The 26,938-nt window shown below is 38.4% G+C and overlaps 1 protein-coding gene across 1 annotated transcript; it reads left to right on the top strand.

Annotated features, from left to right (window-relative positions):
* Positions 1-1,229: 1,229 nt before the first annotated feature.
* LOC113080023 (ATP-binding cassette sub-family A member 5-like) lies at positions 1,230-26,938 on the top strand. Its single transcript, XM_026252268.1, has 39 exons — positions 1,230-1,373; positions 1,997-2,143; positions 5,458-5,647; positions 6,327-6,494; positions 6,656-6,753; positions 7,217-7,443; positions 7,522-7,663; positions 8,255-8,443; positions 8,774-8,921; positions 9,361-9,529; positions 9,831-9,889; positions 10,161-10,271; positions 10,402-10,577; positions 10,999-11,118; positions 11,207-11,345; positions 11,428-11,518; positions 11,646-11,785; positions 12,512-12,631; positions 12,793-12,994; positions 13,157-13,323; positions 13,415-13,542; positions 13,751-13,888; positions 13,970-14,083; positions 14,649-14,819; positions 21,343-21,456; positions 21,706-21,843; positions 21,946-22,014; positions 22,098-22,189; positions 22,492-22,621; positions 22,710-22,827; positions 22,911-23,002; positions 23,084-23,259; positions 25,205-25,280; positions 25,367-25,461; positions 25,564-25,683; positions 25,781-25,933; positions 26,099-26,178; positions 26,256-26,311; positions 26,518-26,938. Exons 2-39 carry the CDS (start codon positions 2,039-2,041, stop codon positions 26,656-26,658), a joined length of 4,962 nt encoding a protein of 1,653 aa, XP_026108053.1. The 5' UTR covers positions 1,230-1,373; positions 1,997-2,038; the 3' UTR covers positions 26,659-26,938.

The raw sequence follows: 26,938 nt of genomic DNA, 5'->3' as shown, positions 1-26,938 counted from the left end.
TTGCAGAGGATTACACATCATAGGATTTTAATAAGTTTTACACACATCTCCCTTCTGTAGTTTTTCTATCTTTGTATTCTTTGTTCATAAGCTCAGTCGGTTTGGCCTTGAGGCCTTCAAATGCACCCAGCTCACATGCGAGGCAAACTAACCTTCACACGTTTTCTATATGATGAATTATTTAATCAGTCATTGTTTAGAACTGTTTCCTTTTTAGCAGTGTTGCCAACTTCTTTCAATGGAAAGTAGCTAAACCCTGACTGAAAAGTCGCTAAATGTCGCTAGATGACGTCACACGCTAATTAGCATATTCATGACGTAAGTGCGTCATATTAACTTGCCCTTTCTGTGCTCATGTAATGCATTTTAAGGCAGGTAAAATTTTCAATACAAGTTTTTAATTATTATATTTTAATGTTTCTGTTGTCCGACAACGGAATTAATATTATAATGAATGAAACGCGGTCCAGATTACATAACCAGCTCTCAAATCCTATTTATGACAATGTCTAATGAAATCACATACACATAAGATTAAGATAATGATTGTACTGTGATTTCGGCTATACTTGTATGTAAAATAGAGTTAGAAGCAACAGAATATATTTTTTTAACTGAAAGTGCTGCTCCTCTCTGCTCGCCGAACATAACAGATGCACAGAGAGAGAGGCGTGTGTGCACGCTGGGAGAGGGAGAGGGAGAGAGATAGAGAGAGAGAGAGAGATTTTATTTTATTTCTAACTTATACATTCACATACACTAATTCACTTTGCACTACATGGTTAATACTTTTTATATATTTTATTATTACTATTATTCTTTTTCTTTCTGTAAATACATATGTGCACTATTTGTAAGCAGCCCAGCTGCCACTGCTTTGGCAATACAAATGTACAGTTTTTGTCATGCCAATAAAGCTCACCTAAATTGAAATTGAAATTGAATTGAGAGAGAGAGAGAGAGAGAGAGAGCTCGTGCGGCAGTGTCGGAGAGTCTCAGAGACTAAATAAGGTCTGTCAAAAAAAAGTCGCTAGATTTGTCGCTAGTCGCTAAGTTGGCAACACTGCTTTTTAGGAACCTACAGTAGGCAGGTGGGGTCGAATACAAACCACACAACCATTTAGGGAAGTCCTACAAGTTCTGAGGGCTCGTGATTGGTGTGAATACACCGACGAATCACGACTCTCGTAACTTGCAGCGCTGCGTTGATTGGTTGAATGACTGGTCGGTCTGCTGATGGCAGAGGCGCGATTAGTGTTGACAACACCGCCCTGGATCTCATCCCTGTTTATCTATTTCCCAAAGTATTTTTATTTGGAAAGAATAAAGCGAATTTGGAGGAAAGGAAAGACATGTCTTAATGTATTTGATACGTAAGTGCACTTTCTTGTTTAAGCTTGACGTAAAACTGTTAGCCACTTAGCGTTAACTGTCAATGTTTACACACCGAGAGCAGCGAACAAAACGTATTATTACATCGGTAGTTTTCTCGGTTTGTTCTACTATTTGTACTCCATTTTAAAGAAAAAAGAGGAGGCGAAAGCCCAGCCCTGCCGTTATTGATCTGCATGCGCAATATGTCGGATGCACGCGACCTTCTGAACGCGCAATAACATTCTGCATAAAACATCATGCAAGTGTTTACAATTGGCATGGGAAACTTTGAGGACGAGGTTTAGTTGTGAATGATAAAAAGTTTAATATCTGCATATGAAATAGCATAAGTTGTTTTGTTTGTGGGGGTTGAACTGTTAAATTTAGACTCAGAAAAAAAAATGCTAGATGTAAACTAAGTTGTGAGGAAAAAGATTGAGATATAAATTCGCAATTGTTTTTATTTAATTTATGTATTTATTAATCAGTCACATCTTATCATCTTATCTTATCTTAGCTTTGCAGAATAATATGAACTATGATTTGTGACGAAACATACTGTTGGCATGACAAATGCAAAAAAAAAAAAAAAAAAAAAAAAGGCCAAACTTTGCTTTTGCAGCTCTCTGATGCATGTGCCTGTCAGCTGAAGCGTGCTGGAAGAATGCAGCCTAAAACCAGAAGATATGCTGGAGTCTGGCATCAAACGAGGAGCCTGCTCTACAAAAACCTGCTGATCAAATGGAGGACCAAACAACAGAGTCTCCAGGTGCCTTTCATCTGACATCATATGCTTGCTTCTCCGCTCCAAATCTGTTGCACTATTAAAGCTTTACCATGTCTCTTGCCATGGTATTGAGCTCCCTCTGTATGGAGGGATTATTTGGTCAGATTATAAACTAAAAGTTTAAAACTAAAAGTCTTAAACTAAAAATCTAAATTTGAAACTTAAAGTCCAAGTCGAAAATTAATTTGGTATTTAGGATTGGGCATTTGGTATTTAGGATAGGGTATTTTGTATTCAGGATTGGGCATTTTCTATTTAGGATTGGGCATTTTCTATTTAAGGTTGGGCATTTGCTCATTTAGCCATTTGGGGATTTAGGATTGGGAATTTGGTATTTAGGATTGGGCATTTAATCATTTAGCCATTTAGGATTGGGTATTTGTGGATTTAGGATTGGGCATTTCAGGATTGAGGAGTGTATGCAAATTAGGAGGCGTGGCCCAAATACTGGAGGCTGGGTTTGAAATGGCTGGTGCGCAGAGGCACCTTATGGACAGCAGAGGGAGCTCCCAGTGCTGAGGAGCACACTGTAATGAAAGTAATGTAATTGTAATGTAATTCTGTTTCTGTAATGAAACAGAGTGAGTGAGCGGCTTGAGTGAGGACTGTGTGATAATTTCAACTTAATGACAGCTTTGTAACATTTGTGGCCTCAAACACAAAGTCACCAGTGAAAGGAGTACTATCGATCTCATGACGAGAAAGCAGCAGACAGTGCAGCAGGCAAGATGCTAACATTAGCTACTAGTTATATAAGCTGATATTGCTAACATGCTTTAGTAGGGTATTATTATATTGGGACATGCTGTTTTGTTTTTTAAACTGCAGTTAACCCCTCTGACATTAGTAGATACACTCCTTTCACATTGCCACTAGATGGTCTTGTTTCTGATTTTTTTTTTGCTATACATATAGCAATATATATATACATATAGCCTATATATATTTTATAAAGATTGTGAGAGAAAAGAAATTAGGCTTGTTCGACTTGAAACAGTGCTGCACACTGCACGACTGATCGGTTTATGACATCAAAGTACTGCAAGAGCGATTCAAAAGCATAAGGAGCGTCTACTCTCTTTGATGTCATATGTCGTGTGTATGTATATATACACTCACCTAAAGGATTATTAGGAACACCTGTTCAATTTCTCATTAATGCAATTATCTAATCAACCAATCACATGGCATTTGATTCAATGCATTTAGGGGTGTGGTCCTGGTCAAGACAACCTCCTGAACTCCAAACTGAATGTCAGAATGGGAAAGAAAGGTGATTTAAGCAGTTTTGAGCGTGGCATGGTTGTTGGTGCCAGACGGGCCGGTATGAGTATTTCACAATCTGCTCAGTTACTGGGATTTTCACGCACAACCATTTCTAGGGTTTACAAAGAATGGTGTGAAAAGGGAACAACATCCAGTATGCGGCAGTCCTGTGGGCGAAAAAGCCTTGTTGATGCTAGAGGTCAGGTGAAAATGGGTGTGTTGTGGTTTCACAAATGCTTTGCTGCATACCTCGGTTGTAACGAGTGGTTATTTCAGTCAAAGTTGCTCTTCTATCAGCTTGAATCAGTCGGTCTATTCTCCCCTGACCTCTAGCATAAAAAAAAAAAAAAAAAAAAAAAACGGAAACAAGACCATCTAGTGGCAATGTGAAAGGAGTGTATCTACTAATGTCAGAGGGGTTAACCACAGTTTAAAAAACAAAACAGCATGTCCCAATATAATAATACCCTACTAAAGCATGTTAACAATATCAGCTTATATAACTAGTAGCTAATGTTAGCATCTTGCCTGCTGCACTGTCTGCTGCTTTCTCGTCATCAGACCGATAGCACTCCTTTCACTGGTGACTTTGTGTTTGAGGCCACAAATGTTACAAGGCTGTCATTAAGTTGAAATTATCACACAGTCCTCACTCAAGCCGCTCACTCACTCTGTTTCATTACAGAAACAGAATTACATTACAATTACATTACTTTCATTGCAGTGTGCTCCTTAGCACTGGGAGCTCCCTCTGCTGTCCATAAGGTGCCTCTGCGCACCAGCCATTTCAAACCCAGCCTCCAGTATTTGGGCCACGCCTCCTAATTTGCATACACTCCTCAATCCTCAAATGCCCAATCCTCAATCTTTAAATGCCCAATCCTAAATCCGCAAATCCCCAATCCTCAATCCCTAATGGCTAAATGATTAAATGCCCAATCCTAAATACCAAATTCCCAATCCTAAATCCCCAAATGCCCAATCCTAAATCCTAAATGGCTAAATGACCAAATGCCCAACCCTAAATAGAAAATGCCCAATCCTAAATACAAAATACCCTATCCTAAATACCAAATGCCCAATCCTAAATGCCAAATTAAGTTTCGACTTGGACTTTAAGTTTCAAATTTAGATTTTTAGTTTTGGTTTAAGACTTTTAGTTTTAGACTTTTAGTTTATAATCTGACCAAATAATCCCTCCATACCTCTGAAGTTTGTACAGTCTTCACCAGAAAAGACTTGAAAAGTCCAATTCAACCCAGAGTTTTTGTGTGTCCTAAAAAGTTTCAATTTGTATTTCCACCAATAAAGGTCTTAAATCATAGCAGAAAGTCTTAAATGTATGAAGTCATGGCAGTAAATTTTGCAGGCATCTTCCTTGTTTTCCAATACGAAAATATCTAAACATCCTTAAATCGAGATGAATTTATTTGAGATGTGAAATGAAGATATGAAGTCTTATTTTCTTGAAAATGTTAAGAACAAATTGCTTGAAAAAATGGCGTTTTTTATTTTTTTAGATTTTATCAGAATTATTGCACATAAGCACAAATCAAAAGAATGGCAACTTGTGTGGTTTGCTCGCAGATCTAGACTGCCAGACATCAGAGGCAGTTATGCTTAATAGAGAGAAGCAGAAATCATAATCACAAATAAAATAAAATGTATCATGCAGCACTGTTGTTTCTTAATATTTATGTCAATCCACTCTGTTTTAGTGCCCAGCAGGATGTTTATTCTCTGCTTTAAATCAGAAAGAGATTTATTCTGTTCATGTTGTCATGTATTTTTTAATGTATTTTTTATGCACTTACGTATCAAATACATATATATATAATTTTTTTTTTTTTTTTTTTTTTATATATTTAACCTCTATTACTCCAGATACAAAATATATATTTACAGTATTTTGTAATTATTTTTATATTATTGAAATTTTGGAAGATTATTATTGTTTTTTTTTTTTAGGACAGTATATTTTACACAACATTTCTTTGTCAAATGTAATTGTTGCTCTTCTTTCTTTGCAGGAGTTGATCTTGCCATTGCTGCTCCTGGGCTTCCTCATCCTCATTGGCACCCTCAATCCTCACGTTTCATACTGCAGTATCAGCAGCGAAGAGCTGGAGAATGAACAGAACCTGTCAATCAAAGGTCTCGGCTACACCCCCATCAACAATGTAACCAATCACATCATGGAAGAGGTGGCACGGGAACTGCGTACGTCATATTTATTGTTGTATTTCTTTGAATTTATTTTTTAAAAGTTTACATTTGTACAAATTTTACTTTTTATTTTGACAATAACACTAGAACATTACACTGATCTGTAAAGTTTTTTGCATAATTCAAGTTTCTAATTTAAAGCAAACAGCTACCGTGTTTTCCGGACTATAAGTCACACTTCTTTTCATAGTTTGGCTGGTCCTGTGACTTATAGTTAGGTGTGACTAATTTTTTCAAAATTAATTTGACATGAACCAATAGAAATGGACCAATAGAAAACATTACCGTCTCCAGCCACGAGAGTGCCATGCTGCTCAGTGCTCCTGTAGTCTACACTGAAGACATAGAGCGCCCTCTTGCGGCTCTAGACGGTAATGTTTTCTCTTGGTTCTAAATAAATGCGACTTATAGTTTTATATATTTATTTATATATGTTTTTTTCCTCGTCAAGACGTATTTTTGGACTGATGCGACTTATACTCAGGTGCGACTTATAGTCCGAAAAAACGGTTTTGCATGGTGTATTCTTTTGTTACTGAATGCTTTGCTAATTAATGGTTTGGTAGCATTGACTCTGATGGTTTTTAAAGAGTACTTCCTGTGTGTGTGTGTGTGTGTGTGTGTGTGTGCGCGCGTGTTTCTTTTTATTTGTTTGTGGGTGTTGAATCCTCAGTCATGAATGAGCGATTAGAGATGTTCTCCACTGAGGAACAATTGGAGAATGCCAGTCTCGCTGATCCAGATGGCTTTGTAGGAGTGGTCTTCTTGGATTCGATGGAGTACCTTCTGCGATTCCCGATTTACCAACTCCCTCTGCCTAGTGACTTCAGCGAATCCATAAGTGAGAATCACTCAGTGCTGAAGTCTTAATGATTTAGCTTCTTCTTTGATTAATTGACGACCTCCTTTTAATGCAAATGACATTCACTTTGTAACCATTTGATCTGTAATTTAAGGAGCTGGTATGACGGGTGTTTTTTTTATTTATTTTTTTATTCACAGCACGCTGTTACATAGACTATGTCAACTACCATGCCACCAGATACTGGTATTCTGGATTCATACGGCTGCAGTCTCTCATTGATGCTGCCATCATACAGGTTTGAAACGGCATGGATGATTAATTTATTGGTGTTGAATCATTGTAGCTATTAAAATGGAGTGCATCTGCCTGCGGAAGCCTGGGATGAACATATATTAAATGTTAAAAGCTAAACCTTTTTTAAAAGACGCCATAACTAGTCTTCACATGATCCCTTTAGAAATCATTCTGATATGCTAATTTTCTGCTGAAGAATGATTTTTTATTATTGTGTTCCAAAAATTATCAATGTTGAAAACAGTTGTGATGCTAAGTATTTTTGTGGAAACCATTATTAAGGTTTTTTTTTTTTTTTCAGGATACTTTATAAATTTTTGTGGAAAGAATTATTAAGGTTTTTTTTTTTTTTTTTTCAGGGTTCTTTATACATTTTTGTGGAAACCATTATTAAGGTTTTTTTTTAGGATTCTTTAATGCTGAGTCGTATGATGCTCCCATATTACGCTTTCATTCTTTTTCAGATGAAGACCAAACGTCCCGTGTGGAACGAACTAAAAGTGCGTGCAGTGATGATGGGACATCCGGGTACAGTGGAGGTCCAGAAGTCGCATTATGCCCTGATCTCCATATACCTAGTGCTGGTGTTTACACCCTTTGTCGATTTCCTCATTGTCAATGTGGTGGCTGAAAAAGAGCAGCGGCTGAAAGACACAATGGGCATGATGGGATTGTATGACTCTGCCTTTTGGTAAGTGTATCCACTGCAGGACATTATAATTCATAGCCAATTTAAAATGGCTGTAAACTTTTCTTCCGATTTCTTTAGGCTTTCATGGGGCCTCCTCTATGCTGCATTAGTGACGACCATGTCTATTCTCATGGCTGTAATAGCAACCTGTACACCCCTGTTCTCCAACAGCAACTTCTTTGTCATCTTCCTCCTCATTTTCCTCTATGGAATATCTTCTGTAAGTCCTAGCAAACCTCCAATCACATCCTGAACAATAGCGACTCAAAGCTTTAGAGTGCGCAAAGCTATTTAAATGGCCTTCACTCATTTGGCCTCAGGTCTTGATTTCTGGCTACACTGAGAGCAGTCATATGAGTGACAGGCTAATCTGGGATCATACTGAATGTGTTATTAGTTTTCATTTTCGTTTTCCGAGGCTAAATTGCTTTCTGCTGCATTGGTTTTCTTTTGGCTCAGTGGGGTATGACAGTACTGGTAAAATATCTGACAGAATTTCTTCAAGAAAGCATGAGCCATAAAGTTTTGTCAGCATTAAAGTGTATTTTCTTCAAGAAATGAAACCACATTTGCGAGTTATTTCCATAATGTGACATTTCTAAATGGAACAGGATATACAAAGTGTACAAAATACTCGACAGGTTTTGGTTTTATACATTGGGAATTTATTGTATTGTGAAAAGTGGTGTCAAATGTGCCATTAAGACTAAAAAATGTAAGGGTCTGTTGTTTTTTAACATGAGATGATGAACTGAACAGTGTGTTATATTTAAGTTTGCTGAACTCAAACCTTTCTTCAAAAATCCCACAGATTTGCTTCTCCTTCATGTTGACCCCTTTGTTTAAGAAGCCCAAGTTTGCAAGTACAGTGGGCTCTATACTGACTGTGGTGCTAGCGTGTCTACCTCTTTCCACTGTTCTGATGAGAGATTTCCCCCAGTCAGCCGTGTGGCTCCTCTGCCTTCTGTCTCCCAGCGCCTTCTCTATCGGCATCACCCAGGTAACACCCTTCTCCACAAACGCACTCCATGGTGTCCATGGTTCAATGACAGTCACTTTGGCTGTGGGACCGTTAGCCAAGAAATGCATATGAGAATAGTGATGATTTGAATAACAAATCAGTAGTACTTTAGCCTATAACTTTTTTACACAGAGTAGTGCTTATGTATACTTCTGTTGGGGTGTTCTTTTTTTTTTTTTTTTTTAAGGTAATACTTTTTTTTTATTTAGCGAGGATGCATTACCATCCAAAAGTTTGGGGTCATAATGTAGTTAGTTATGGTTAACAATAAAGAAGTCCACAATGGCACTGGCACTGTTTGTTGTGTAGGTGGTGTTTCTGGAAACTCAGAGGGACGGCGCAGTGTTTTCCGCTCTGGGGAATGGTCCTCACGCCCTCTATGTTCCTATGGTCATGCTGTTGTTGGACTGCATTCTCTATCTGCTTTTAGCCATTTACCTGGACCAAGTGCTACCAGGTGACAAAGCATTTTGCATAACCAGTTTAGAGCCACAGAACTATGTTTATATTCATTTCATATACAGATTTATACCAATGCAAATTAATTTGATCAGCCTGGAAACAAGACTGTGTTTGTTTACTGTCCATTTAATCTGACTTGAGAAATGATTTTGATGCTTGAGATATACTTTTTCTTAATTTATTTTTTAAGTAGACCACAAAATGTTCCTTTTCTTAAGGGGAAGATTGCACCAGCACACTTTTTTAGCTTAAGACTTCAAAGGTTTAAAAGCATTTAAATATGCCATAAAAATCATTATGTGCCTGCTCTAAATAATACACACACAAATAGTTATTACTTATTAGTTATTACAAATAGTTATTATTTAGTTATTATTTAACTGGGATGGAGGTATTTGTGACCTTCTCACATAAATGTCCATTTCTTCCTTCAGGCGAGTTTGGCACAAGGCGCTCAGTGCTGTACTTCCTACAGCCATCCTATTGGTCAAAGCGTTATGTGGAGCTGAGCTCTGTGTATGAGGGCGAGGTCAACAGACCCCCAGTGAATGATGAATCGGTGGAGGTGGTTTCTCCTGAGTTTAGAGGGAAAGAGGTTATCAGGTGCAGTCTTGAAACACAAAGCGAACAGTGGTCCACAATTTGTCTGTCTGGTCTGTCTTCCTCCCTTCCTTCCTTCCTTCCTTTATTATCTTTATTTTATTTTATTTTTCGGTATCTCCATATTCAGACCAGTAAAGTTATTTTTATAGAGCAGTTTGGAAAGGAAGCAATGTTTTTAGACCAGATGTATGTTTAAATCCTTCAAAACCTGGATAGATTTGGGCTTGAAGAGAGCTGGCTTCCAGCCAGAGCAACCCATTTATTAACCATTTCTGTGTTTATTTTTTTTTACTCTTGTTAGGATCTGCAATATTCGTAAAATATACAGAGCGAAAGACACCAAAGTGGAGGCTTTGAGAGGTGAGACTTCCCAAATTGTGAGATTTGCTTGTTCGGGATACACAAATTGTGTATGCATCCTCTTGCTCAGCATTTATTGATTTGAGGACTACATAACTTTTTGTATACTGTAACTAAAATGCTTAAAGTCAGCACAACACTTTTTACCTCCATAGTACTAAACAGTCTCATAGTGCACATGATCTTGGCCTTAAAAATGAATTGTATGACCAGACTTCTGGCTTTTACGTGTATGTGAATGTTATGTCTTCTGTACATTTGTGATCTATAGGTTTGACTTTGGACATCTATGAGGGTCAGATCACTGCCCTGCTGGGTCACAGTGGAGCAGGAAAATCCACCCTCATGAACATCCTGTGTGGCATCTGCCCCCCTACAGAAGGTCAGACGTGTGATGCATAAGAAAAATATTGTGAACACATTTAACTCATTCTGGATCTCTAACCTTTGCCAAAACTGAAGCTGTACTGTAGCTATACTCACGATTCTATTATTCTGTGTTTTACGCATAGGCACGGCAACCATCTATGGCTCTCCTGTGGCAGAGATAGCAGTGAGGGCTGAGATGAAACAGCTGGTTGGTATATGCCCCCAGTTGAACATCATCTTTGATTTGCTCACTGTAGAGGAACACCTGAGAATCTTTGCTGCCATTAAAGGGATCCTGCCGTCTGATGTTGATGGTGAGGTAGGAACTTCCCAGTGAACCTAGAGACCACATCTTCTGACCGCATTTTGACTCATCGTATGGGAAATTAAAAATGAAAAATAAAAAAAATATATCCTATACAATGCATTAAAAAAGCTGATATGACATCAGCTCCACACTGCGTTTAATTATATTAATTATACAATGCAACAGTGACCTCACACTTAAGTGGTCTTGGCTCTAAAATTATTTTTACTTTTATCCATAGATACACTACCAATCACACACACACACACACACACACACAAACACACACACACACACACACACACACACACATATATATATATATATATATATATATATATATAAAATAATAATATTTACAAATATATATATAAACATCCAGCTACTTCATGCTTTTTTTTTTTTTCTATTCTAAAATATCTCTCATTTTAAGGTGAGAAAAGTTCTAAAGGATCTGGATTTAGAAAAGATTATGGACGCCCGGGCGAAAAACCTGAGTGGAGGCCAGAAAAGGAAGCTCTCTGTGGGCATAGCGATTCTCGGAGACCCAAAGGTAAATGTCTGATGGCTTATACCTTTGACTTCTTGATCCGTTTGCTTATCTATCCCCTTCCCTCGATGTCCTTTTGCTTATGAATCAGATCCTTCTTCTGGATGAGCCTACGGCTGGTATGGACCCAGTGTCTCGACAGCAGGTCTGGGCCTTACTGAAGAGCCGTAGAGCAGGCAGAGTTACTGTATTCAGCACTCATTATATGGACGAGGCAGATAAACTTGCAGGTGCTTGGATCATATTTCACTTTCCTTCCATTTAGTCATTTATGCCTCAGTCTCACACACCTGTGCATTTTCTGTCACACAGATCGTAAAGCTGTCATCTCTCAAGGACAGCTCAAATGTGTTGGTTCCTCTTTGTACCTGAAGACCAAGTGTGGGGTTGGCTACCAACTTAGGTAAGTCTTAAAATAAGTGGCAAAAATTAAATATTTATGACATTTTATTTGTATGTATGTATTTTTTTGTCTTCCTGTCACCCATTGCTGCTGCTACATTAACACCGTCATTCTAAACCTCTTCTAGAATGTCTGTAACTGAAGGCTGTGAAGTGGAGAACATCACATCACTGGTTAAGCAGCATGTTCCCAAGGCTCAGCTGTCAAGGCAGCAAGAGGCTGAGCTTACATTCACATTGTCTTCCGAGAGCATGGACACGTTCCCAGGTCTCGCTTCTGTTTGCCCTCATGTCACCATCTGCTATGTGCCTCACTGCCATATGCCCCGAGGAGCAACAGATTGCTTCATGCTTTCCCCAGGATTGTGGTGTTGTATTTTTATTTACCGTATTTTTCGGACTATAAGTCGCACCTGAGTATAAGTCGCATCAGTCTAAAAAAATACGTCATGATTAGGATAAAAAACGTATATAAGTCGCACTGGACTAAAAGTCGCATTTATTTAGAACCAAGAGAAAACATTACCGTATACAGCCGCAAGAGGGCGCTCTATGCTGCTCAGTGGTAGACTACACTGAGAAGCATAGAGCGCCCTCTGGCGGCTGTATATGGTGATATTTTCTCTTGGTTTCTGTCAAATTAATTTTGACAAATTAGTCGCTCCTGACTATAAGTCGCAGGACCACCCAAACTATGAAAAAAAGTGGGACTTATAGTCCGGAAAATACGGTATGTAGATTTATTGTCAGTAGCCTTTTTATATGAAGCCTATGATACTGGTTACTTCATGCTTACAGTTCAATTTATTCACTTTCATATCATGTTTGACTTGCATATAGGTTTTTATTGACATGAGGGTTAGTAAATGTTGAGAAGTGCATAGAAGTGCTTTTGGTGTGTGTGGTTGGTTTTCTTGTTTCTTGCCATCCTAAAATATGAACAATTTCTATGGTTACTAAACTCTTCTCGCCTCTCACTCATGTTGCACTCCAGGGCTGTTCACGGAGCTGGACTGTCGACCTGACCTGGGAATCATCAACTACGGTGTCTCCGAGACAACATTAGAGGATGTCTTCTTGCGCTTGGAGGCAGAGGCAGAAGTGGATCAGTCTGGTAAGATAACCACCGATCTAAACCGTTTCAAAACATCTCTGTTCAGATGAAACACTTGACATGAACTACATGAAACTAATCAGTATTACAATGAACCAACATAGTGAAGCTGTCAAGAGGTATAATGCCTTCTCTGTTTGTGTGGGTTCTTTTATTCATAGATTACAGTGTGTTTAACCAAGAAAAGGTGGAAGACGAGGGAGACGCGTCCTCTATGGATGACACAGAGCAGCAGCTGCTGATGTTTTCAGACAGCAGACAGGATGCAGTAACTGGTCGAGCCCTTTGGAGGCAGCAGTTTAGAGCCATGGCCTGGCTGCACATGCTCAACCTGCAGAGAGAGAGAAAATCTATCATAAACAAGTGAGCACATGCTAGCAAGTACTACTTGATCATGTTTGCCTTTCATTAAAAAACCCATTGAGGTGATAGATGCATGATCCATATAATCATTTGAATTATCCATATGATTAATGTGTTATACAAAGCTGTAAGTCATACTTTTGTCTCCTTTCTTTTACCCAGTTTGTCACTATTCCTAGCGTTCTTATGTGCAATGGTTATGGCATCCTTGACCTGGAGAAACTTTTCTAGTCTTTCTGATAAAAGACTGTTTTCACCTATATACCTGCTGCACCGCAACGAGACCCTTGGCAAATACACCACCAGCCTGCTTGTGCAAAACTCCACCGGTCTGTGACAGTACTTGTGTGTATTATACTGACAATTGTTGGCAATTCACATTAGCCAGTTTGGTTAATTGGCATCTGTATTCTGTGGTAGACTCTGACCTGTCAGGGTTCATCCACGATCTGGAGTCTCAGGATATTAAAGTGGAAATGATGAAAGAACTGGACTACATATCTGCTGCTCCTGTCAGCGCCGCCATCAACGTGACAGGATCCAGTGAGGTGAGAAGGAGAATTGCATGTTTTCATACCAAGTGGTTAACCTCTCTACGCTTTTACACTCCATAGTTTGAATTCTAGGAATTAATTTCTCAACAGTGGATTGCTCTGAAATGATTGTTTCTACGTTGAAAATGTATTAAAATACTGGCTGTTCTTAAATATATTTATTTAACCCATTCTGTCCTTTCTTCTTGTTCCTCAATACCAGAATTTTACCTACATTTTAGCATTTAACATTACCACTATGCACTCTTTGCCTATGGCTGTCAATGTGCTCAGTAACGCCCTCCTGAGAGGCTCTAATGGCACTGGACACATTAAAACATGGACTAAACCCTTCTACTATGTAAGTGTGGTGCATTGATTAAAACACTGCTATTGTTGTTTCTTGTGGGCGTCTACAGCTATATTCTGTCTGCATTTTTAGCAAATCCCAGGTAAGGTGTCCTATGCACTGGTTTACATTGAGACTGTGATTCTTGGGATTCTGGCCGCTGGGATGCCAGCCTATTTTGCAATGGACCACACAAGAGACAAAGAGGTATATATGTGGATTGTTACTTCATATAATGATAGTTTAAATTAAAAACATTTATCATTATTATAATTATTATTATTTTTTTTTTACTTATTTTAACTTCATTATTTTATTAGGCAAGTATGCATTAAATTGATCAAAACTTACAAATGTGTTTTACATTGCAATTATTTTTATTTTTTAATAAATGCAGTTCTTTTGAACTTTTCTGATCCGCAAATCCTCATATTAGAATGATTTCTGAAGGTTTATGTGAAACTGAAGACTGGAAATGATGCTGAAAGTTCAGCATTGCATCGCAGGAATATATGGTTTTCTATTTAAATATATATATTTTTAAATGCAGTTATTTTGTAATAATATTTCACGCTACTTTATTTTCTATCAAATAAATGTAGACTTGATAGACACTTTTCGAATACATTAAAACATCTAAACGGGGTCGCCTTAAATTGATTATATCAGAATGTCTCTACAACAATATGTCAGTATTGCTTTAAGATTGTTTTTACATTGAATGCAACCTCTCTATCTTCACTGTTTTTTGTTTTGTTTTGTTTTTTATCAGTTGAAGTGTCACTCGATCCTGAGGATCTCTGGTCTTGTTCCTTCAGCGTACTGGTGCGGTCAGGCATCTATTGATGTCCCTTTCTATTATCTTATCTTAATCTGTATGACCAGCACCCTGTTTGCCTTCCATTCTACAAACCTGCTAACCTTATATAATACCTTGTCTGTGGTAAGAAAACGCTTCACCCAGCTTCCACTAGACTTTATGAAAATAGAAGTTATTTAAGCATAAAGAGCAGCGCAGATGTTAGCATTAGCATATGACGGGGTGGCTAACTCGGGTCCTGGAGAGCCACAGTCCTGCAGAGTCCTCCAAACCTAATAAAAACTCACCTCTCTGTAGCTTCCTAGAAACCCTTCAGGCCTTGATTAGCTTATCCAGGTGTGTTTGATTTAGGGTTGAAGCAAAACTCTGCAGGGCTGCGGCTCTTCAGGGCAGATGTTCGCCGCCCATGGCATATTAGGCTAGTGACAAATGGTCAAAAAGTGCTTTAGTTTTTGAGATACCCCTACCGGAGGTAGAACTAAACCCAACAATGTTTTTCCTCATCTCTAAGGTCTCCCATATATGAAATGGATTCTTGGCTAAAAATATTTTACTGCTAAGATTGTTAAATTAACAGATATTGTTATACACCCCAAAACCAATAAAGGACTAAAATATAGCCTGTCCGTATAGGAGTTAGGACACATAAACTAATGCAGATCAATCACACAAGCTCTGAGAGCTTTGAAACTCGACATGTTTGTAGTCAGGAAGTTTATTCAACTGCTAGAAAAGACTGGATGTGAATATCTTGATGTATGGAATAAATAGAGACATGTAAACACATACATATAATAAGCGGACATGCACAAATTTTGTATCTATGCAGAATGTTTTCATTTACTTTGTGCTTGCTTTGCCTGGGATTATCATAGAAACACATATGATGGCTTGTTGGAAAGGTGGGGTTGTGCTGAATTAATACCAAATATGTAAATATAGCATGACAAATAGGAGCGTTCTGTCACTCAATGTATGAGGTGTCCATAAATGAATGAAAATGGAACACTGACATAATTTAGTCCAAAGCCCATTCATTATCAGTGGTGAGAAGAATGTTGAGAAATTCACATATAAGATCCATCTAATAATGAAATATTTTAAATGGCACCTTGTACTATATGGAAACAAAGATTGAAATCGAAAGATAACACCTTACCATAGCAGAAACCAGAGACCAGGAGTCAGGATTGCAGTTTGAACTTAATGATAACTTCACTATAACTTAACTTCACACAATACAAATTAAATTACGGTCTTAAATAAAACAAATGGCAATCTAACTAAACAAACAAAATACTCTTTGGGGAAATGAGCCCTGTCTTCTCAGGCTGTTTAGTTTATAATCTAGCAGCAACCATTTGGAACATGAACTGCTTTTGGTAACCATTCGAGAAGGGTCTGGCTGCAGGCTTGTACTTGCACTCTCACACCTGTTTCACACATACTCCGTCTGCAGTGTGTATGCGTTGCGTATTTTTTTACGCACCCATGTTAACGGATTCCAGCGTTCAAACTGCACGCAGTTGCGGTCCGTCAGTGCGTTCCAGGAGCAGTGCGACTGCAGCAGTGCAGCGATCGTTTACGTACCGAGTCTATTTTTGCTGTGCTCCATGCGCTGAATTAAAGTGACAGTGCATTGTTCGCGGTAAAAATAAACATGGATTGACACGGAAATGCAGTAATTTCACAATACATGTATACTAATTAAAGCCTATTGCGTTTCACACGCAACACATGGCTTTTTGGCTAGGTTTAAAACAAGAAAAAGAGCACCTTTTAGATAAACTAGGCAACATAATATATACACTTTTATGGAAACAGAAAAACAGAGTTCATTATGACCCGTGGGATTGCAAAAGGCACGAGAGTCGACTCTTTCTGTCAGTGGTGTCAGTGATCATTTTCAGCATTGAGACTCTTATCACAGAACAAGTAAAAATCTTTCATAATCATAGCCATAGTTTAAACTCAATAAATATGTACAACATATTCATGCATTTGACTTCTAGGTTAATAAGCTGCTCAAGCAAATGGCAAAAAAATTAAACAACAATTAGCATACTTTTCTTGTTAGGATATTGCAAATATTAAAATTAATATATGCCATATTAAGATTTTGTTTTTTTCTACAGGAGGAAAACGCTTAACGAAAGACTTTGCACAAACGTTCATATTCTGGTGTTCTGGCCAAGGATTTGCCGGTCTTGTCTTTTTCTTGCAGGACCCTGTACGTTACAGTACTAAATTAGTTTTAATCGTTTAATCACCACCACAGCGTCTTGTCTCCATTGGCAACACGCACAATTTGTGTTGATTGCAAGTGTCACAGGTAGCGGAGAGCGCAAGTAGCGATTGCAAGTGTTATTGTAATTTAGTTTCTTTTTTTATTGTCTTCACCACCTGGCTACTGTTATCAAATGTTACAAAATCTTATAAAACAAAAAGTAATAAAAAAATTAAAAATAAAGACTGCAAGTGATGTCACTAGTGGAAGTGCAAGTCTGAGAGTGCAAGTCTGCAGCCAGACCCTCTTGAACCATTCTGGGGTCAACCCCCCATGATGTTACAACTGCAACACACCACTGTCACTTATCCACATTGATATCATTGACAAAGTGGGTCACATTTGGACAGTCTGGGAAAGGGCAAGAGCAAAACTCTGTGCAGGTCAAGCCCACTGAAAAACACTGGCATTTGGTGGCATCGGTGCAGTTTCCGTATTTACAGTAGAGATGGCTGAGGTCTCTAACTCCTTTAGGTACTGGTGCCTTCTGGAACATCACAGATTTAATACACCCATCTTCTCTGAGCCTCCATCCTCTACCAACTGGGTTCCAGGGAAGAGGTTTGGCCAGGCGGCTGTGACGCCACACTGCTGTTTGCTACATGGCTCTCAGCACATGTTGCTGGAAGCCATCTACTGTTGGGGGTAGATTTGCTGCTGACAAATCTGTGGTAGATGCTAGTGTGTACCTCAGCTCATCCAGGTTGGTGCAAGGATGCCCATCTTGGTGCCTCTTCTTTGTCTTTCAAGACCTTTGATTGAGTGTTGGTGGTCATATCTTTCAAACACTATAATGACACAGCTGTTACCTTCCTTTCCCATTAAAGTTGCAATCTTTTTCCAGACACACTCACCCAGGTCATTGAACGTTTGAAAGGCTGAATCATTGAGACTTTGAAGAAGATCCATGCCATCAATGATATATGCTGATGGTTCTTTAACATTTGGCAGCTGCTGTGTCTCTTCAACAACAGCCTCGAGTTTCTTGGTCAGGTCAGTTTTGTTGTCTTCTTCATGCTTCCATCATCAAAAAACAAAGAGGGTGGGACAGCTGCAAGTTTGTGAGATATCACAGTCTCCATGGACACCTCTCTTTGTTTGGAGACAGCCAGTAATCTTCTAAAGAGCACGTCTGAGTCCATGTGGACCTTTCCATATATGCTGACTCCAACTTGATTCTTTCATGTCCTTGAAGGTTGCACACTGGTTTCTTTTATCTGGCTCCCAGAAGCTCTTTTTGTTCTTTTTTTATTTTGCCAGATGTTGTTCCATAAAGATGGCATTCTGCTTCGCACCATCTTGGAGGAAACTTGAGAGCTCTTTTGCAACTTTCTCAGATGCAACCTGACCATTTGCAACTTGATATCAAGATCAAAGGGATTCTGCCTCTGCTTCACAGTTTCCATTATCTTCTGTATTAAACATTGTATCGTAAAAGTTAGTATTATACCTTATATTGCTCTCATGTACTATTGTATACCAACATTAACACAACATTTCCCCAAAATCATGTTTAATCGGAGATACAAGATTTGTGACTTGGGAGCGGGGAGATACGAGGTTATGCACTCATTGATAAGAATGATAAGGAAACAGACGTCGCTGCTGCCAGCAGTGTTCATCAAAATCTGCGGTCGCATCGATCCTATTGACAAGAGATAAGGCTTTAAAGGGTAACTTAACCCCTGGTCAGAGCCTGACTCCACCCACTGGCAATATGTAAAAAATGCTGAAAAGTGGGCAGATCACAGTGTAGATAGATGGGACGAACCTAGGACGGGGCTGAGCGGGTGGGGTGTGATGGATTAATTGACAGCTGCTGTCAGAGTCTGTAAAATGGAGAGTGACTGTAGTGACGCAAGTAGCTTTGCAACAGAGCATTCATTTGAAGTAGAGGACTTTTCTCCCCCACCTTCAACTGAAGTGGAGGATGTTGAGGGACATCGTCTGTGGACACAGGGCCTGAGCCATATCAATTCAAGCCGCTGGCTCAAACTGCGGTCAAACTGCGATGCTAGCGAAGCAGCCGTGCAAGAGAGAATGGGGCCAGCCTCTGAGTAAGGCACTGCGTCACTTTTCAGCGTGAGCTGTGTGGAGAAGCCCATTTCCACCTCCATTGTGTTGGAGAAGCAATCCTGCGTAAAATGCAGTTGGCACACTGCAGCTCTAGACGAGAACTTGCAGTCTTTCAGGCCAAGTGCATGTAACCACTGGCGCCTAATTTTCAAGTCTGCTGGAAAACTATACAGTCCGTGCTGTTGCAACCAGTAACCAGCACGTACCATCCTGACCACTGTAAATAAATCTCTGCTAACTTGAAGCTATCCTAACTGATGCAATACTATTCTACTAACTAACTATGCTTCTAAAAATACTAAGGTTACACTAAAACTATGCTAATTAACAACATAGGCTACGCAAAATAATCTAAATAACTATATAAATGCTATGCTAAATAGATGCTAAAATACTCTATCCTGATCGTTTTCACTACAGTGATTTTGACAGAACAAGATGGTTTTATACTGCCAAGGGTGTGGTAGTCGGTACCAAGGGCATGGTGAGCTGGTAAATGCTTACGTCACGTTCCACCACAAACATCCAATAGGAAAAATAAAAAAATTAAGGTGGAAATTAATCTGCCGCAAACAAAGTCGGCAGTTGCGTTGAGCCTTTTGACAAGAGAAAAGACTTCAATAGTTAACCAACTGTGGTTACATACATCTTCCTAAACACATCTGTTAGCCTACTCGGGGTATTTTACATGCACAGTGCCAACTTCGAGTCAGTAAAATAATAATAGAAACTATAATTTAATGCTGGTATCCAAAACATTTAATTCAATACAAGTAGAATTAGAAATTAGATACATTTTAAAACTTCAATGCACACGTATAATAAGCCTAGTAATAAGTAGACATTTAAAATACATCAATAACTGATATCATAGTTTAACACAGATAAAATCTGAGTTAAGGCTTGCTTTACGTGTTGCTCAACATGCTCAAGGATTTCTCAATCGTTGCGACTTTAAATCTTGAGGACACAAAATGCCGCGGTAGCTCCTGTCGCAGAGTGAAGAAGAGGTGGAGTTACGAGGATTCTCAGACAGTTGAAGTGTCTAATGGAGTTAAGAGATTTGTAATAATAATTTGTAAAAATAACAGAACCACGTGGGGACTGACCAATTTGCATCAATTTGTGAAAAAATATGAAATTGACATAATTTGGACATGCAAGGTTTCCGCCCGACAGCGCCGATATTTTAATAAAGGTGTTCCATTCCAATGTTAACCTGGTTCAATTGGATCTGTGTTTCATTTGAATTGTATAGTATACTGTGCCTTATGAAATGTATCATTATTAAATGTATCATAAATATAGATCAGCACTTACCTAATGTAAGTTACTTTGCAGTAACAATGAATTTGTGAAGATTCTTCTCACTTCTGATAATGTGATTTGGACTTGAGACTAGTTTGTCCAGTGTTCTTTCATTTTGGACACCTCATACATTGAGTGACAGAACACTCCTATTTGTCATGCTATTTTTACATATTTGGTATTGTTGAATTCAGCACAACCATTTGTTTGCCATTTGTTTTATTTAAGACAGTAATTTAATTTGTATTGTGTGAAGTTAAGTTATAGTGAAGTTATCATTAAGTTCAAACTGCAATCCTGACTCCTGGTCTCTGGTTTCTGCTATGGTAAGGTGTTATCTTTCGATTTCAATCTTTGTTTCCATATAGTACAAGGTGCCATTTGAAATATTTCATTATTAGATGGATCTTATATGTGAATTTCTCAACATTCTTCTCACCACTGATAATGAATGGGCTTTGGACTAAATTATGTCAGTGCTCCATTTTCATTCATTTATGGACACCTCATACATTGAGTGGCAGAACGCTCCTATTTGTCATGCTATATTTACATATTTGGTATTAATTCAGCACAACCCCACCTTTCCAACAAGCCATCATATGTGTTTCTATGATAATCCCAGGCAAAGCAAGCACAAAGTAAATGAAAACATTCTGCATAGATACTAAATTTGTGCATGTCCGCTTATTATATGTATGTGTTTACATGTCTCTATTTATTCCATACATCAAGATATTCACATCTATTTTAGTCCTTTATTGGTTTTGGGGTGTATAACAATATCTGTTAATTTAACAATCTTAGCATTAAAATATTTTTAGCCAAGAATCCATTTCATATATGGGAGACCTTAGAGATGAGGAAAAACATTGTTGGGTTTAGTTCTGCCTCCGGTAGGGGTATCTCAAAAATTTAGGGGCATTGTCACTAGCCTATATCACAACTCAGCCATTATCTTTACTTCAATTTTAGGCTCTGTGTCTGATTGGCTTCGCTCCAGCCATGGTTCTCTTCACATACTGTATATCCTTCATGTTCGTCAAGTTCCAGAGCAATAGGGACGACTTCTCAGGGGTCTCCATGATAGTGAGTCTTCAGGAAACCTTCCTAATAATCTAATTAAAACCTTATTAATAATCGTAATAATAACAATAAATCTGTTCCTGTGGAAAAACCTTGAAATATAATTTTCAACCAGAAAGGTAATGGAAATTAACTAAAAAATAAAAAAGGGGGAAAAAATCATGAAAGGGTCTATAATAAAATAATATTTTACGTTGTGAATTATTTTATATTTAAAATTATTGAAATGTAATTTTTTCTTTTCTTCCGTAGTTGTGTGTGGTTTCTGCGACCGTAATCCAGATAGCTCTTGTGAATAAGAAATATGTTGTGGCTCGTCTCCTACACAGTGCACTGTGCTTCTTCAGTCCACTCTACCCTCTCATGGGCTGCCTTAACTGCATTACCATGGTAAAACTTTACTTACAGGACTCATATTCGATGTCTGAGGTTATAAATTAAATATCAAAAAAAAAATTTTTTCTTAACCTAATACAAGTCTTTTTATTGTAGGCCACCTTCCTTCAGTCTCCTTATGATGATGATTTCCTGTGGAAGAATCTCTTCATCTCTGTTTTGTCTGTAAGTTACTTTAAATATAATTTTATCATCTCAAAGTGTGTTATAATGTCTTTTACACTGAATCTTTGTTGTGTCGTCCATAGCCATATATCCAGTGTATTCTGCTGCTCTTCACACTTAGATGGCTTGAGATCAGATATGGAGGGAAAACTATGAATAATGATCAGCTATGCAGGTCTGTCTTCCTAAAACTAAATACCCAACTCAATTTGTGCATAAAGCCTCTGATCAGGAATAAAATGACACAACTTGGATAAAGAATGGAAGTGAATTGGGTACAACAGTCAAATTTGTTTATTTATTATATTTTATGCAGAATATTTATTATTGACATATTTATACAATGAAGAATATAAAATAATAATTCAAATTTGTTTCAGAATTACTATATACTATATTACAATATATATGTGTATATGTATATGTTTTTTTTTTTTTTATCAGTAAATAAGCAAGTATATTCTCTTTGTTCTCCAGGATTTCCTCCCAAGCGAAGAGTAAACCTCAGCGAAACCCAGAGGAGAACGTGAGTGAGGATGAGGATGAGGATGTTCAGGTGGAGAAAGCTCGAGTGAAGGAGGCGTTGACTTGTCAGAGCTGTGAGGAGGTAGAGCTCCACTTCTCTGTAGTCTTAAGAGACTCAAATCGCTATTGTCCGATAACTCATTAAAAATGGAAAAATCTAACTTTTACAGAAACCGTTGGTAGTGGTGAGTAACCTCAGCAAACAGTACAAATGCAAGAGGGAGAGATTTTCGCTCAGCAAAAGAAGGAAAGTGGCCACTAAGAACGTCTCATTTTGTGTTCGCAAAGGTAGAGTCTGCCTCTGATTTGATGCACTGTAAATAATGATTTTAAAGAGAGCAAGCCGTTCATGAACAATGGCCTGTTCTCAGGTGAGGTTTTGGGTCTGCTGGGACCAAATGGAGCGGGAAAGAGCACTATCATGCACATGCTGTCTGGAGTCACTGAACCCACTGCTGGACAGGTTTGTGTTCTCTTATGAGTTCTTTTGATCATATGAGATGTCTTCAGTGTGTTATGACTAAAGTTTGATATTTATTTTTAGATTCTAATGGGAGATTATGGAACAGACTTCCAACCAGTGGGAAACCCCTTGGAACATGTGGGGTACTGTCCTCAGGTGAACCCTCTGTGGCCGAGAATCACTCTACAGGAGCACCTGGAGTTCTACGCTGCTATAAAGGGGATACAGCAGCATGATATGTCAAATATCATTAAGCGGTACCATATATCTATATCTATAAATATATATATCTATAAATATATATCTATATCTATATCTATATATATATATATATATATATATATATATATATATATATATATATATATATATATATATATATATACACTGTGTGCAGAATTATTAGGCAAATGAGTATTTTGACCACATCATCCTCTTTATGCATGTTGTCTTACTCCAAGCTGTAAGGCTCGAAAGCCTAGTACCAATTAAGCATATTAGGTGATGTGCATCTCAGTAATGAGAAGGGGTGTGGTTTAATGACATCAACACCCTATATCAGGTGTGCATAATTATTAGGCAACTTCCTTTCCTTTGGCAAAATGGGTCAAAAGAAGGACTTGACAGGCTCCGAAAAGTAAAAAATAGTGAGATATCTTGCAGAGGGATGCAGCACTCTTAAATTTGCCAAGCTCTGAAGCGTGATCATCGAACAATCAAGCGTTTCATTCAAAATAGCCAACAGGGTCGCAAGAAGCGTGTGGAAAAACCAAGGCGCAAAATAACTGCCCGTGAACTGAGAAAAGTCAAGCGTACAGCTGCCAAGATGCCACTTGCCACCAGTTTTGCCATATTTCAGAGCTGCAACATCACTGGAGTGCCCAAAAGCACAAGGTGTGCAATACTCAGAGACATGGCCAAGGTAAGAAAGGCTGAAAAACGACCACCACTGAACAAGACACACATGCTGAAACGTCAAGACTGGGCAAAGAAATATCTCAAGACTGATTTTTCTAAGGTTTTATGGACTGATGAAATGAGAGTGAGTCTTGATGGGCCCGTGGCTGGATCGGTAAAGGGCAGAGAGCTCCAGTCCGACTCAGACGCCAGCAAGGTGGAGGTGGAGTACTGGTTTGGGCTGCTATCATCAAAGATGAGCTTGTGGGGCCTTTTCGGGTTGAGGATGGAGTGAAGCTCAACTCCCAGTCCTACTGCCAGTTTCTGGAAGACACCTTCTTCAAGCAGTGGTACAGGAAGAAGTCTGCATCCTTCAAGAAAAACATGATTTTCATGCAGGACAATGCTCCATCACACGCGTCCAAGTACTCCATAGCGTGGCTGGCAAGAAAGGGTCTAAAAGAAGAAAAACTAATGACTTGGCCTCCTTGTTCACCTGATCTGAACCCCATAGAGAACCTGTGGTCCATCATGAAATGTGAGATTTACAAGGAGGGGGAAAACAGTACACCTCTCTGAACAGTGTATGGGAGGCTGTGGTTGCTGCTGCACGCAATGTTGATGGTGAACAGATCAAAACACTGACAGAATCCATGGATGGCAGGCTTTCGAGTGTCCTTGCAAAGAAAGGTGGCTATATTGGTCACTGATTTGTTTTTGTTTTGTTTTTGAATGTCAGAAATGTATATTTGTGTATGTTGAGATGTTATATTGGTTTCACTGCTGAAAATAAATAATTGAAATGGGTATATATTTGTTTTTTGTTAAGTTGCCTAATAATTATGCACAGTAATAGTCACCTGCACACACAGATATCCTCCTAAAATAGCTACAACTAAAAACAAACTAAAAACTACTTCCAAAAATATTCAGCTTTGATATTAATGAGTTTTTGGAAATCATTGAGAACATGGTTGTTGTTCAATAATAAAATCATTCCTCAAAAATACAACTTGCCTAATAATTCTGCACTCCCTGTATATATATATATATATATATATATATATATATATATATATATATAAAACTTGTAAATTTAAAATACTATTCAAAGGTTTGGGGTCAGTAAGATTTTTTTTTTGTTCTCTTTCACCAAGGCTCCATTTGTTTGAGGACAAAAAACACCACAGCTTCTTTATTATTATTATTTATTATTTTATTAAATGTTTTCAATGTGACTCTTTATCTACCACATTATACAGTGTGACCATCACAGTTCATGGCTTAAGTATTGTGTCTTCACAGTGTTGTCGATGCTCTAGAGCTGAAGGATCATCTTTACAAACAGGCTAAAAACTTGTCTGCTGGGCTGAAGAGGAAGGCAAGTTAAAATAAATCGAATGCAATATCATGAAAAACCAGCCTTTTATATTTTAGGCTTATTTTTAAAAATCTTTTTCATACTAGCTCTGCTTTGCACTAAGCATGCTGGGAAATCCTCAGATAGTTCTGTTGGACGAACCATCTACAGGAATGGATCCCACATCGAAACAACGCATGTGGTAAAATTAACTACACTGATGTTACATGAGATATAACTGAACCGTGTACATACTGTATAAAACGGGTGCAAAAGTGAACATTTCTGTTGTTCACTCCAATAGGAGGGCGATCCGAGCTGCCTTTAAGAACAAACAGCGAGGAGCCATATTTACCACCCACTACATGGAGGAGGCCGAGGCTGTGTGTGACCGTGTGGCCATCATGGTTTCTGGTCAGCTGAGGTGAGGCTTGAGACGGATAAAAACCTCAGTTAAAAATGGCATGGATTAACATGAACATGAAGAGAGTTTCTGAGCAAGCAAGTGTTGCCTCCTGCAGGTGTATTGGCTCTATTCAGCACCTGAAGGGGAAGTTTGGGAGAGGCTACAGCCTCGAGATTAATCTCAGGGAGGAGCTCTCAGGTCTCCAGGAGGTAGCGCTGTTGCACGAAGAGATACTGAAGATATTTCCCCACGCTGCTCGTCAGGACAGGTAATAAGTGTCTGTATTGGTTTAGAAATTAAATGGTAGAATAAAAGATGTCAGATTAAATCATGATTTGAAGCACTAAACTGCAAGTGTCTGGCATAAAAGTAAAATGTAAAACCCCTGGGAGTTAGAAATGTACATGTATGTGTGTGTCTTGGATCTTTGCAGTTTTGCCACTCTGATGGAGTACAAAATTCCAATGGAAGATGTGAAGTCGCTAGCCAAGTCCTTTGCCCAATTAGAAAGTGGTAAGAAATGGACACGCAACAACTACAGTTTTTGTGAAGGATAAATTTTTTTGACCATTCTCGTAATTTCTTCACAGCTAAACAGAACTTTAACTTTGAAGAGTACAATTTCTCCCAGTCAACGCTTGAACAAGTATGTTAAATATGATATTAATTGTAATATTATAATGAAAGTATGATATTATAAATAAGTTAATAACTTCTGTGGCTTTTAGTCTCAATTAAAATGAATCGTGTTTCACATTAGAAAACAAAGCAATGAAACTGATGTTAATAAGGATTTTTGTGGCACTTATCTGTCATGGCAAATTAAATTAAAAGCGTATACCTGTTCTGCAGGTTTTCATGGAGTTCGCTAAAGAGCAAGAGAATGCAGAAGAGGAGGTCGGATCGCTTAGCACAACTTTTCAATGGCAGAGACTGAGACAGGACAGGCCTGTATCCCTCAATCACACAGACAGCATAGTACACCAGCTATGAGCCAATCCTGTTAAACCTTCCCTGAAGCGTTGTGCCTTCTTTATCCTCTGTGTCTTTCTCTATCGCTCTGCATGTGCCATCATTTGCCTTAAAGAGCCTTAAACTGATGGGACTCACAGGACAATAGACTGTGGAGACTCCAGCAGCCACTAGCACGCATACAAGACGTGTGTGTGTGTGTGCGTGTGTGTGTGCTCTTGTTTTTGTGACATATCAGGACACAACTCTGTATAATGACATGGGTATGACACAGGTATTGCAAGCAGAGGGTGACTTATGA

This window comes from Carassius auratus, unplaced genomic scaffold, assembly GCF_003368295.1.
Source record: "Carassius auratus strain Wakin unplaced genomic scaffold, ASM336829v1 scaf_tig00030068, whole genome shotgun sequence".
NCBI classification, from domain to species: Eukaryota; Metazoa; Chordata; class Actinopteri; order Cypriniformes; family Cyprinidae; genus Carassius; species Carassius auratus.
The sequence above is the reverse complement of the archived record's forward strand: the minus strand, read 5'-3'. Positions and strand labels throughout refer to the sequence as shown.

Coding starts and splice junctions, on each gene's coding strand:
- LOC113080023 (XM_026252268.1), top strand. CDS start 2,039: ATGCAGCCTAAAACCAGAAGATATGCTGGAGTCTGGCATCAAACGAGG. Junction 7,664..8,254: donor TCCTCTATGGAATATCTTCT/GTAAGTCCTAGC, acceptor AAAATCCCACAG/ATTTGCTTCTCCTTCATGTT. Junction 21,844..21,945: donor GCCTTAACTGCATTACCATG/GTAAAACTTTAC, acceptor TTTTTATTGTAG/GCCACCTTCCTTCAGTCTCC.